The sequence below is a fragment of the Pan paniscus genome, chromosome 3 (assembly GCF_029289425.2).
Source record: "Pan paniscus chromosome 3, NHGRI_mPanPan1-v2.0_pri, whole genome shotgun sequence".
Classification (NCBI taxonomy): Eukaryota; Metazoa; Chordata; class Mammalia; order Primates; family Hominidae; genus Pan; species Pan paniscus.
This window is the reverse complement of record NC_073252.2, coordinates 60120761-60135084: the sequence shown is the minus strand read 5'-3', so window position 1 is coordinate 60135084 and position 14324 is coordinate 60120761. Positions and strand designations below refer to the sequence as shown.

At 33.0% G+C, this 14324-nt stretch overlaps 1 protein-coding gene across 3 annotated transcripts; it reads right to left on the bottom strand.

Moving 5' to 3' along the window:
• Positions 1 to 271: 271 nt before the first annotated feature.
• Positions 272 to 10691, bottom strand: CSN2 (casein beta). 3 transcript variants are annotated; one of them, XM_057302247.2, is made up of 8 exons: positions 10644 to 10691; positions 5937 to 5999; positions 5043 to 5069; positions 4048 to 4068; positions 3908 to 3952; positions 2274 to 2801; positions 1313 to 1354; positions 272 to 608 (listed from the first exon to the last, which is right to left on the bottom strand). In XM_057302247.2, the coding sequence occupies exons 2-7, from the start codon at positions 5985 to 5987 to the stop codon at positions 1349 to 1351; spliced, it is 678 nt and encodes a 225-aa protein (XP_057158230.1). In that variant the 5' UTR covers positions 5988 to 5999; positions 10644 to 10691; the 3' UTR covers positions 272 to 608; positions 1313 to 1348. The 3 variants fall into 3 exon arrangements, with proteins under 3 accessions (XP_057158230.1, XP_057158231.1, XP_057158232.1); XM_057302248.2 differs by having other exon boundaries at positions 3908 to 3949; XM_057302249.1 differs by lacking the exon at positions 3908 to 3952.
• Between the last annotated feature and the right edge of the window lie 3633 nt (positions 10692 to 14324).

Below are 14324 nucleotides of genomic sequence, written 5' to 3'. Positions count from 1 at the left end.
TAACATCCAATGCTGGATCATTTTGAAAGTGAAAGGCATAGCTATAATAATGACACTGGGAAAATAGGCATAACTCAAAACTTTCTATAGCAAATGGGATATAAAAGCATCCTTTCTTTTCCTCCGCTTCTTGATATCTTTTAATATTCAATTCAAAACATTCTATTCAATTTCAAAGCATTCTTCCAGGATTATTTTGAACATCAATAATAAATCAAAGTTAACATTAAAGAGGCCGATTAGGTTTGAAAAAAAGACAGAACAACTGAAATATGCTTAAGGATAATTTATTGAAATGACTGGAAAGGAAATAGATTCTTAAAGAAATAATAATAAGCACAATTCCAGAAACAATTTGTATACATATGTTTGATATGTTTGTAGCATTTCCAAATGAATATTGAACTTCTGTGGTACTAGTTGAATTAAAATTTGGAAAATGTAAATAGTTCATGAGTCAGATTTCAAATTAAATGAATGACATAATATATAAAATAAATAAAGGGACAAAGTTCATTTTTTCCATATAAACTCATTCAAACATACTTAATTTGGGGTAACATGATACAAAGATGGAAAAGGCATCATATTTCCAGTCTCAGTCAATTCTGTGGAATAGAGAGCAAATATATAATTAGTTATGTTATAACACGTAACTATTCAACACTCTTCACTTTTAACTTTGGTGTGACTAATTCACAAAAGAAATTGTATTGCAAATGCATTCTGTTGTGGTTTGGAGGCATGTAAAGTTTGTGTATAACCAAATATTACTGAACTTGAAATTGTTTCAGTGAAATGTCTAGTATTTCATAATCCCAAAAGGCTTTATATCTTAGAATTGCAATGCTATTATCTCCTCTTTTTAACCTTTACACTTGGAGTAATTTTAACTCATGAATTAAAAGATAATTTTAAGTAAAGTAAATACACATTTTATGAAGGCTAGGTTAGAAATAAAAATGCAAATAGGCTTTTGACAAAAGCTCAAATGTATTTCCATAAAAGTAAAATAAGTATATATTCTGTCTTTCCTAAAAATAGTGATAATCAAATGTAAGTATATAGGCCCTTGAAAGCAAGCCAGTCAAATCTGTCAATAGTACATAAATAAAATTAAAGTTATTTGAAATGCAAAAGATAGATAGTTTCAGGTCAGTAAATGATAGTCAACCATTAAATTGATAATTAATAAAAAAAGTTCTTGTATGTATGAAATTTTCACTGTATTGGACTTCTCTAGGAGAATTAAATGTAAAAAGACATCATGTATAAAAATGACCAATTTAATCTCCAAACTCCCAAAACTTACCAAAAATAAGGAGGGAAAATTAACTTTGAAATCTTCTTAGACCTTAAAAATAAACAAATACAAATAAATAAATAACCTCTTAGTAAGAAAACTTGCCTTAAGAATGTTGTAAGTAGTGAAATAAGCATCTCCGTCTTTTGCCTTCATATATATTTACAGCAAAAACCAGATGTGAAGTAAGGCTTGTGTAAAACAAATAAATAAATAAATAAATAACCTGTTAGTAAGAAAACTTGCCTTAAGAATGTTGTAAGTAGTGAAATAAGCATCTCAGTCTTTTGCCTTCATATATACTTATAGCAAAAACAAGATGTGAAGTAAGGCTTGTGTAAAATAGATGTGCACAAGGAAAATGACAGAACATTTTTTAGCTTTTTTTTCCAAATTCAATCATATTATTAAATTTAATTCCGGCTTTTGTAAGCCTTAATTACTTTATCTAAATCAGAATTCTCAACAGACTAATTAAACCAGAATTCATGCAATAGTTTTTTTCTCAACACTCAGTTTCCTCTACACAAAAAACTAGAACAATTATATCAGAATCTCTGGGTAAGCTTAGGCATTGGGATTTGTGGGGAAAAGTTCTCCAGGTGATTCTATTGTATAGGTAAGCATTAAGAATCACTTATCTATGAGAACACATGGACACAGGAAAGGGAACATCACACACCTGGACCTGTCGTGGGGTGGGGGTAGGGGGTAGGGATAGCATTAGGAGATATACCTAATGTTAAATGACGAGTTAATGGGTGCAGCACACCAACATGGCACATGTATACATATGTAACTAACCTGCATGTTGTGCACATGTACCCTAAAACTTAAAGTATAATAATAATAATAAAAGAATCACTTATCTAAACTGTTTTTTAATTCATTTACTCTACATTTATTCTTTTATTCTACCATCACATACACATCTTGAATGAAACAGCAAAGCCAGTAAATTTGGACTTACACTAATGGGGTTATGAACTGGGGCAAGTGGCTGAGTCACAGGGTAGATCTGGTGGGTGGGGTTAAGTAGAAGTTCTTGGTTGAGCAGAAGGGCTTGAACAGGCACAGCTCTCTGAGGGTAGGGCACTTGCTGGGGGATAGGCAGGATTTGGGGCTGAGGAACAGACCACAGGGGCTGAGGGGGAAGTGCAAGAGTCTGAGGAATAGACTGAGGGACCTGCTGCATCAAGGGCTGGAGCAGAGGCAGAGGAAGATGCAGATTTTCAAGATCAGTGAGTTTTGGGATTTGAGGGTCAAAAAAGGGCATCGTTGGAGATTTAAGGACAGGCATCACTCTGCCCTTAGTGTAGACAGTGTCTTTAGCTTTAGGGACTTCCATTATTTCAGGCTGAGGGACAGGCAGCACCACAGCAGGCTGAGCAAGAGGCAGAATGTTTTGTGGAAGAAAACCATAGGGGATAGGTTCAACGAATGGATAGATCAGAGGCTGTGGCTGGAAAGAGGGGTAGATTTTATCCTGGTGTTCATCCTGGAAAGAAGGAAAAAGAATCTTTGAGTCCTTGATTAAGCTATAATTGCCATTCATAATGAATTCATTTCTCTCTTTTAGACAATGATAAATGAGTAAAAAGAGAAGAGAAAATATTTCACTTATTTTGGTTAAGAAATTATCTTGAGTCATGTGAAGAAAAATGAGTAAACTGTTTGTTGAAAAATTTTAATCCACTCACTTCATGGGTAACTCCACAGGCCAAAGTGAAATCAATGTTTGGATATTTCAGAAACACTTTTTTTTAACCTTTTCCTGAATTGCCTGGATAGCTGTAGCTGTACACTTTGGTCTTCAGAGAGAATTTACTTTTCAACACAGTTGTGCCAATAGTAGACCAAATTGTTTTCATACAGTGAAAAGAGATCAGTTTAAAAAGACTTAGAGGGACAATTCCAAGGTTTATTTTTGTTTTGTTTTGGTTTGATGAAAAAGAAAATCAGTCTTAATTTGTGGCTAATCTCAGGAAGTAATTTAACACCAGCCAAATTCTTACATTTCTTCCCTTGGGAGAAGATAGTCTCTTGAGTCTTTCAAGAGACATCAATTTTTTTGTTTAAATTTGATTTTAGAAATATTTTATGTGACTCCAAACAATTCACTGATACACAAAGCAATTGAAAATTATAATTGGGTAAACATATCACCATAAATGTAATTTAATGAAATACAGGATTTTGTGTTGTCTATATGGGAATAAAGGCAATATGGGACAAATTTTACATAGATTTTTTTACCAGCCGTATACACCTTTTCATTACCATATCCACCTTGAGAATAAGAAGATCATAGTTCCCAACCTGGAAATGTTCCAACCAATGTGTACTTGTTGAAAACAGATATACCATTAGTAATATCATTATGTATTTAGTCTGTATTCTAGAAATTAATTATGAGTTTAAAAATGCATGCATAACCTAGAAAATATATTGACTTTATCAATGTTTAATTTTTTACAGTGGTTGGTGGGTATATGGCATTTATTTTATTATCATTCTTTAGAATCAACATATACATTATAAATATTTTTGTATGTATTATACTTTATAATAATTTTAGACATATATTTATCATTAACAAATTACCTCTCCTTGCTGTTGGTCCTCATGTTTAACCTTCTCAACTTTCTGCTAAAGATAAATCATATATAAAGATACGTTACCATCTGTAAAAATTAAAAGGAGGAAATTTTGAAAATGTGTACATTTTAAATGTGAAAATTTACCTTGTATTCGGTAATAGATTCCTACAGAAAAATATAAAATAAAATTAGGTTTTAACAATTCTTACTTTGCAATATAAATCAGGAAATAAAGGCATTAATTCTTTGATAATATCATTAATAACTTTGTATAATCATTAAAGCTTATGTATTAAACTGTTCTATATGAGCTTGTTATGTAAAAGAAAGTCAGATGAATGCAGTCAAGAAGGACATGGTACAAAAAAAAGCAATTAATAGATGCTAATTTCTCTCTACCACCATGCTCATTCCCTGACAACAAATGATCTCTAAAACCCCATCTGATTTTTAAAAAAGGAAATACTCATTGAAAATATATTCTAATAACAATTGATACATTATGATCACTTCAAATGAATCATAAGAGTTAAACACTTCCTTTAAGTATCATATAACCTTTCTGAAGAGACAGAATCTATTGATGTACCATTTACTTATCAAGTGATCACACACCCAAGAAGAGTGGAGTAAGAATAAATATCTACCTGACTCAGGTAGATTTAGGACTACACTAAATCTCACTTATTTACTAAAATGGCTACTGTAATTATAAAATATGTCCTTTTGCATGTCTTCCTACCTACTACTTAGCAAGCTCTTAACTATCACTGGCATCTCTAACTTTTCAGTTTGTACCACAGCCCCTAGTCAATGTCTGACCCATAGAAGGCCGTCAATATATGCTTAAGGTGAATAAGTTCAGAGTAAAGAGAGTTCAAGGCAGAAAACAGGACTATATGGTTCATTAAAAAAAAAAGAAGCAAAATAATACAATTTCAAGTAGCAAGCCAATTTACAAAGCTCTAGAATGTTGTATTATCCAGATACTTATTGTCCTTAAACACATATAAAAGAAATATGTACTAGAACTTATATGTCATTAACATAGCTGCATTAGCTTAACTGCCATGATGTAACACCATAGAAAAATAGCACAGGATTTTACTGTTCTAAAATTGGGTAGAATGTTAACTTACCTCACTGCTTGAAAGGCTTTCTACGGTCTGTGGAAAAAAAAAATTGACAACCAGCTAAATCTTCTAGATCATTAGAGAATTTTACTATTTTATGGTTCATAAATTTTCTCTAAAAAAAAAATCTCACCTCAGAGGATGCATTGGATTGTTCCTTCTGAAAAGATGTTTAAAAATTCAACTTCTATAACTAACTCATTGTTAAACATGCATCCTACTTAATTTTTACATCACTTATGCAGAGCTATCTCTTTCACAAATTTGAGAAATAAAAAATGTTATATGACTTTTGAGGTTTGAAAGGTAATTACTTTAATGTCTTTTATATTTAGTAATCTTTATTAATATATTTTATCTTACATTTATTAAAGACAGAGTTTTTTATGGGTAAAAGAAGAGTCACTTTAATTTGTATTAAATATTTTTATTATAATCTTATTAATATATTTATGATCATGATTATGATTGTGTCTGTACTTCATCCCATGGATGTCTTTGTACAGACAGACACAGGATTTGACCCAGTGCCCTAGGCTGTAAGGTATATATACATTTTATCATTGGAATAAAATATATTTATCTAGGTTGAGAATCTGTGGAGTTGTATTTATGCAATATTATATTTTGTTGCCATTTTTATGATTTTTTAATTACTTATTTATTTGTTTGCTTTTTCCTTAGTGACTAGCAGCACATTGGTGTAGGAAGCATTTGGGGCACTATAGGAAACTGTTGAGACAGTGGGTAAATATAAATGATTTTGATAGAAGCCAAGAGAATTCTCATGAAATTCTTCATTATTTATACAGTAAAAAATGTTGATGATGTTATTCTCTACAAATAGGCATATAGTCCACTATTTATTGATTGTTTAGGAATTTTTTCTTGTTCACATACCTCCCTTGCAAGAGCAAGAGCCACCAGGCAGGCGAGGATGAGGACCTTCATGGCTACTAAGTCCTGTGAATGTAGAAAAAATGGAATGGTGGAAGATTGGTCAATTGGATATATTTTCTTATTTAGGTAAGGTTACTTTTTATAAAACAAAAGAAAGAGAGATAATGTATAACAAAAATATCTGCATTTAGAAAATAAATAGAATAAATACTAAATAGAAGTTATATCACATGACTGAGGTCAAAATCTATTCTGGCTTGCTATTCTCATTTTTCAAATTCCAAACTTCATTACCAGCTATTCAGATTTTTCAGCTAACAACTCTATCCCCACTTTTAAAAAAGTCCCATTTACAGTACTGAATTTTTCAAAAGGCATAAAGAAGTTATAAATATGTATGGAAAGATTTATGCAACACATCAAAAAGCTTATCCACCATGATCAAGTGGGCTTCATCCCTGGGATGCAAGGCTGGTTCAACATATGAAAATCAATAAACGTAATCCAGCATATAAACAAAACCAAAGACAAAAACCACATGATTATCTCAATAGATGCAGAAAAGGCCTGTGACAAAATTCAACAACCCTTCATGCTAAAAACTCTCAATAATTTAGGTATTGATGGGACGTATCTCAAAATAATAAGAGCTATCTATGACAAACCCACAGCCAATATCATACTGAATGGACAAAAACTGGAAGCATTCCCGTTGAAAACTGGCACAAGACAGGGATGCCCTCTCTCACAACTCCTATTCAACATAGTGTTGGAAGTTCTTGCCAGGGCAATCAGGCAGGAGAAGGAAATAAAGGGCATTCAAACAGGAAAATAGGAAGTCAAATTGTCCCTGTTTGCAGATGACATGATTGTGTATCTAGAAAACCCCATCGTCTCAGCCCAAAATCTCCTTAAGCTGATAAGCAACCTCAGCAAAGTCTCAGGATACAAAATCAATGTGCAAAAATCACAAGCATTCATATACACCAATAACAGACAGAGAGCCAAATCATGAGTGAACTCCCATTCAAAATTGCTTCAAAGAGAATAAAATCCCTAGGAATCCACCTTACAAGGGATGAGAAGGACCTCTTCAAGGAGAACTACAAACCACTGCTCAATGAAATAAAAGAGGATACAAACAAATGGAAGAACATTCCATGCTCATGGATAGGAAGAATCAATATCATGAAAATGGCCATACTGCCCAAGGTAATTTATAGATTCAATGCCAACCCCATCAAGCTACCAATGACTTTCTTCACAGAATTGGAAAAAACTACTTTAAAGTTCATATGGAACCAAAAAAGAGCCCACATTGCCAAGTCAATCCTAAGCCAAAAGAACAAAGCTGGAGGCATCACGCTACCTGACTTCAAACTATACTACAAGGCTACAGTAACCAAAACAGCATGGTACTGATACCAAAACAGAGACATAGACCAATGGAACAGAACAGAGCCCTCAGAAATAATGCCGCATGTCTACAACTATCTGATCTTTGACAAACCTGACAAAAACAAGAAATGGGGAAAGGATTCCCTATTTAATAAATGGTGCTGGGAAAACTGGCTAGCCATATGTAGAAAGCTGAAACTGGATCCCTTCCTTACATCTTATACAAAAATTAATTCAAGATGGATTAAAGACTTACATGTTAGACCTAAAACCATAAAAACCCTCGATGAAAACCTAGGCAATACCACTCAGGATATAGGCATGGGCAAGGACTTCATGTCTAAAACACAAAAAGCAATGGCAACAAAAGCCAAAATTGACAAATGGGATCTAATTAAACTAAAGAGCTTCTGCACAGCAAAAGAAACTACCGTCAGAGTGAACAGGCAACCTACAGAATGGGAGAAAATTTTGGCAATCTACTCATCTGACAAAGGGCTAATATCCAGAATCTACAATGAACTCAAACAAATTTACAGGAAAAAAACAAACAACCCCATCAAAAAGTGGGTGAAGGATATGAACAGACACTTTTCAAAAGAAGACATTTATGCAGCCAAAAATCACATGAAAAAATGCTCATCATCACTGGTCATCAGAGAAATGCAAATCAAAACCACAATGAGATACCATCTCACACCAGTTAGAATGGCAATCATTAAAAAGTCAGGAAACAACAGGTGCTGCAGAGGATATGGAGAAATAGGAACACTTTTACACTGTTGGTGGGACTGTAAACTAGTTCAACCATTGTGGAAGTCAGTGTGGCGATTCCTCAGGGATCTAGAACTAGAAATACCATTTGACCCAGCCATCCCATTACTGGGTATATACCCAGAGGATTATAAATCATGCTGCTATAAAGACACATGCACACGTATGTTTATTGCGGCACTATTCACAATAGCAAAGACTAGGAACCAACCCAAATGTCCAACAATGATAGACTGGATTAAGAAAATGTGGCACATATACACCATGGAATACTATGCAGCCATAAAAAAGGATGAGTTCATGTCCTTTGTAGGGACCTGGATGAAGCTGGAAACCATCATTCTCAGCAAACTATCGCAAGGACAAAAAAACCAAACACCACATGTTCTCACTCATAGGTGGGAATTGAACAAGGAGAACACACGGAAACAGGAAGGGGAACAGCACACACCAGGGACCATTGTGGGGTGGGGGGAGTGGGGAGGGATAGCATTAGGAGATATACCTAATGCTAAATGACGAGTTAATGGGTGCCGCACACCAACATGGCACATGTATACATATGTAACAAACCTGCACTTTGTGCACATGTACCCTAAAACTTAAAGTATAATAATAATTTAAAAAGACAAATAAAATTTTAAAAAAGATTTATTCATTAACTTAAAAATATTTCTTTAGAATCTGTTCTTGCCAGACACTGTCTAGGGACCAGGACCACAGCAATGAACAAAATATTACAGTCCTGATATTACTCCCTCATGGAGCCTCAGTTCTACTGGAAGAGACTGATCAAGAAAATGTGTACAAAAAAGTCACATTTTATTTTTACCTTTTTTCTTTTCACTAAACGGTTACCATGACTATTTTAGTTTATTTCTCCTCATTTCCAATAAGACTGAGGTTTTCATTTTAACATTTTCCTTATTTGTGTCACTATCCAGAGACTTTGTTGGACTATTGAGTTTGTTTCTTCTCCATTTATATCCATCTTCCCCACATAGCTAATAATGTCTGTTCTCCTTTATGCCACATGACTTTAGAGATTGTACACTAGGCTTCTTCTCTTCTCTGTATTAAAATGTACGCACGATTCTCTTGATGATTCGCCAAGAGGTCAGGGCCTCTTGCCCACTGCCGAGCTTGGGACTACCTCTTCTTGTGAAATATATGTTAATATTTTTGACCAAAATATACTAAATCATCTCCTTGTTATGTGTTCTTACTTTTTTTGTAATTTATTTCAAAATAATGTTTGTGCCACAATATTACTCGCCACTCAAATCTTCATTCTCAGATATTGAAACTCAATTTTTGAACTAAAAATACTTCATCAAAAAGGTGTCTAATTTATTTGAGTGATGTTCTTTTCAATATTTGAATGTTGAACATAACTCTATTACAGAAAACAAATATTTTTTCTAGATTTTTTATGAATGTTAATTAAGTTTTTATTAATTTTACTTTGCCTAAGACCACTATAAGTTCCCAAATTTTTTATGTTAAGTTTCAGAAACAGAATATAACACTCTATTATATATAATTACACATAGGGAATATCCCACAGCATTTTCTATATTTTATAAGTAATATAAACTTTACTAATTTTATTACTAATCTACTAATATATATAATAATTTTATATACAAATACATAATTACAATACTAATTTTATGTACTAATATACTAATATACACTAATACTAAATATACTAGTTTTTATACTCATTTATATACTATAAATATACTACATACTGGTATACTTTTATATACTAATTTTTAAGCCAGAGCTTCATTATCGACTGGTACACTCTAAGCTACTTTTTCTTTTATATCATCTATTATCTTTGTTTATGGTTTCCAAGTCTTTTCTACCCCATTAAGAATTTTCTTACAAAGTAAACCACATTGTTTCTTTTTAACTTAATTCTGTATTTCTGTCTCATTTTAATATTGTTTTGAAATATTACAAACTAGATAATAAACTGGGAAGTTTGAGGCTCTAGACAAGTTTGATGAGTAAACTCTTCTAAAAACATTGTTTATAAACATTTAAAGTAGTAAATGCCCCCATACCGTTCCCTCCATTTCTCAACTCAGTATGCTACTGCTGTAAACTACCTGCTGGACAAAGCTTTTCCAGTAATTATTTATCTATTCATACTATAATTTAAGTATAATTCTTTTTATAACTGTGATATGCTAAATCAAATTGGAAGATTAATTCAAAAAAATGAATCTCCTTTTAATATTAACTATGAACTAGCCTCATACTAAATATATATATATGCATAAAATTAGCTATTATATTTTCTTAAACTCATGAAGGCTATGTGTCATTGCAATTTTTTTTACCAAATTCTTCTGGGCACTTCTATCTTTTTTAGCCTAAGTGTTAAAAATAATCTCAGTACTACCTTAAATACTTTTATTTCAAACACTATATTTTAAGTAACTACGTTCCTTCTATAGCTCAAGCTACTTTGAAATACATGGTTAGGAGAAGATACAACAAATTTGTATCTAAAATTCTTACCGTTTTTCCAAGATTGAAGAGAAGTGAAGGTAGTGCTGGATGGATAATGGTCCATCAGCTTCTGTGACTGTTTATATACTATATTTAACGACACACTAATTTTGTGGTTTGAAATAAGATCAATAGCGAGCTTTAATTCCAAGAAGTCCACATGATTAGAAAATGATTTCTGCCTATTACATATCCCCAGAAATTCTGGGGATCATTGTAACAAGGGAACAATTCACAAGTTGATAAAAGAAACCTGTCCAGGAAATGCAATTATTCAATAACAAAAGACAATGACTGGAGGACAGTGATACTCTGGCCCTGTCCCCAAGTTATTATGGACATAATTAGGTCTCTTTAGGGCCTAGTGGGGCCTTGAGATTTCAGTTGTGGGAAAATTGTATGTGAACGCTAGAGATACACAGGGCTTCACAAAGGCCACAGTTTCATGTGAACCTGAGCAGTTGTTAGTGCTTTATGCTGAAATGAAGAAACTGACAAGATAACAAGTCCATGATGGTAGCTTAGTTATGTGAGGCAAACTGTTTCTCCCAGGGCCACTTGATTCGGAAAAAAAAATAAATTATTTAGTTAAAACAAATATTTTGTACACAAGATAAATAAACTTTCCTCTGTAATGGAACAACTTGAAGAGGGAATCTGGGTGGCTGGTATAGGCAAAATCCTCAGTAAATCTGTAATAAAAATTTTGCAAAGTATCATGGAGTTTTATTTACCTTTTAATATTGATTATCTCTTTTCAGGTCAAGCATAATTATGATAATATTAATGATGGTTTTTTTTGCTTAGTTCTAACCCTTTGCCAAGCACTAAGCAAAGATATTATCTTGTATAATCTTCACAAGAACATCATGAGGTAGCTCTCCTCTTCATATTTAGGTTGAGAAAACAGAGATGCCAAAAGGTTAAGTAACTTGCTCAAAACCATATTGTTAATGGCAAAGATACCAGTTGGACTCAGATCTGTCTGACTACATGTGATTCTGTTTGATCACATGTGAGTCCCAGAGCCCATGTTTTAACCTTCTGATAATTTTTTATAAAATTTATCTATCAATGTAGCATTTGGTTGAAATATGTACAATTTAATTATGCCTGAATTGGAAAAGTAGGGCCTCTGTGCTGTGTGTGGCAGGGGAGCTTGCCATTAAGGAACTGCTCTTTTAGTTGAGCCTTAGAGAATGAGTAGAATTTTGCGAAATGATTAAATGGGGATAGATATTTTGGCTGAAGAAAACACAGGAACTGAAAGAGCAACATACCAGTTTGAGGATATTCAGAGGGCATACATTGCAAGTTACAATTGCAGAGGTTTGATAGAATCAGATCATGGATGACTGTGAATGTCAGGCATGCACTGTGACATAATTCAGTGGAAGCAAATATATCAGAGATTTGAAAGAAAAATGGATTGTAAAATTTCTTGGATTTCATGACTTTATGACAATAACTCAGGTAACCTAGTAAAGGAAGTTGTTATGTTATGTTATTGCAGTAGCCTAAGACAGACATTATGATGATCTCAAGTAGGGAAATGGTCTTGGGCATCTTAGGCAATAAAAAGACAAACTTCTCATTAAAATATGAGAAATGTGAAAAATTGGGGAAATGAATTAATATATTATGCCTGAGTGACTGAAAAGTTAGCCATGTTATAAATCAAAATATGAAACCAGGCTGAAATTAGAAATGAAACACTGAGTAAAACCTTGTACGAGGTAAATTTGAAGGTGTCCAGAAGATGTTTTAAATTAAATGTGATACTCAAGAAATAATCATGAGTATAATTTTTGAAGGTAATTTCTCCCTTCAAAGGAGTAAGTGAAGGTCTCTAGGGAAAGAGTATCAAGTGAGAAAAGAAATTGTACAAAACAAAATTCAAGTATCCTTTCTTTTACAGGGGCTGGTATAGCAAAAGGAAATAGGAAAAAAAAAAAAAAACCTGCGGTATCAAGAAGAAGAGAGTACAGAATCCACTTCCTCTCCTTGATATCCTGCATTGCTAGAGGAAGCAAGTGAGGTCAACAGTGAAATGCTACACAGATGATTGAGATACACTCCAAATGGTTAAGAAGTAAGTAATTTGTGAGGAATTACCACTTCCTCTCCTTGATATCCTGCATTGCTAGAGGAAGCAAGTGAGGTCAACAGTGAAATGCTACACAGATGATTGAGATACACTCCAAATGGTTAAGAAGTAAGTAATTTGTGAGGAATTAAAAGTAACATATGTGTACTGCCCTTCTGAGAAACTTAGAAGAGGAGATAAGGAGAACTGTAAGATTGTGACTAGGTGTACAGGGATAATCAGAACCACGGGAAGGTATTTTTAGGGTAAGGAAGACTTGTAGCTTACAAGAAAGAGGCCAATAAGGAAAGAGTTGAAACATACCAAAGAAGTGGGAGTAAATTAATGGAGCAAATTCCTGTACAGCCATGGAGAAAAGAATAAGACCTATAAAAAATGTACCAGTTTTCCTAAGAAAACAAAAAGGAATAAGAAGATAAGTAGATATAATACGTGTTTGAGATAAAAGGTAGAGAAGTTGAAGTTAAATGGTCTTAATGTTCTAGTGAGGTGAAAGGGGGAGTTCTCAACTGAAATTGAAGGACATGGTTATACATAGTTGAATCTTTAAGTCAACTAAGCCAGATACAGAAGGACGAATATTACATAATGTTACTTACATGTGGAATCTTGTTTTAAAAATTGAATATATAGAAACAAAGAGTAGAAGGATGGGTATCAGGGGTTCAGGGTGGAAGATAGATAAGGAGATGTAGGTCAAAGGAAACAAAGCTGCAGTTATGTAGGATGAATAAGTTTAGACATGTAATGTACAGTGTGAGGATGATAATCATTAATATTTTATTGTATAATAAAAATTTGCTGAAAGTAGATTTTAGATGTTCTTACCACAAGATAAAAAGAGTAACCTATGTGAGGTGATGGACATATTAATTTGCTTGACTACAGTAATCATTTCACTATATAAGTATCAAAACATCATGTTGTACATCTTAAATATATGTAATTTTGAAAGAGCAGAAATTTTTGGTTAATGCGAAAATGAAAATGAATAACAAATCCACGAGCAATAATTATGACTTATATGAGATTATATATCAGATTTTTTTTAATCTAAGTAGTTGTATGGCAAGATGGTGGAGATTTAGTATCAATAGGTTAAGAGAATTGTTAGGATAGGGTTGGGATTATTAGTGTTTGTGTTAAAAATGGCAAACCATCAGGTATTGGTTAAGCTAACATACTAAAAAGAGGGCTTGAATGACTAGAGATGGCAAGAAAGGCAAAGACCTGGCCTAAGAAGAGACCAATTTTGAGAAGTAAAAAAACAGAGATTTTTTCAGTTGGGAATTTCAGCATTAGAAAGAAGAGAATTTCTGGATGATGACTAGATCCAAGGAATAGCCATACATTCAGAATGCTGAAAATAGGTGAACATAAAGTTTGTTAGAGGAAAATGTATTTCATATTAAATATCTATGTTTGCAGGCATTTCCTAAATTATCAAGAATGAAATGAAAAATAAAAGATACATTTGACCACAAGGAGGTCAAAACCTTCATGGGAAAACAGATATAAAAATCTACTTCTTACGACACGTAAGGAATATGCTAATCAAGCAGTAAGAAGGTGCAATTGACAGA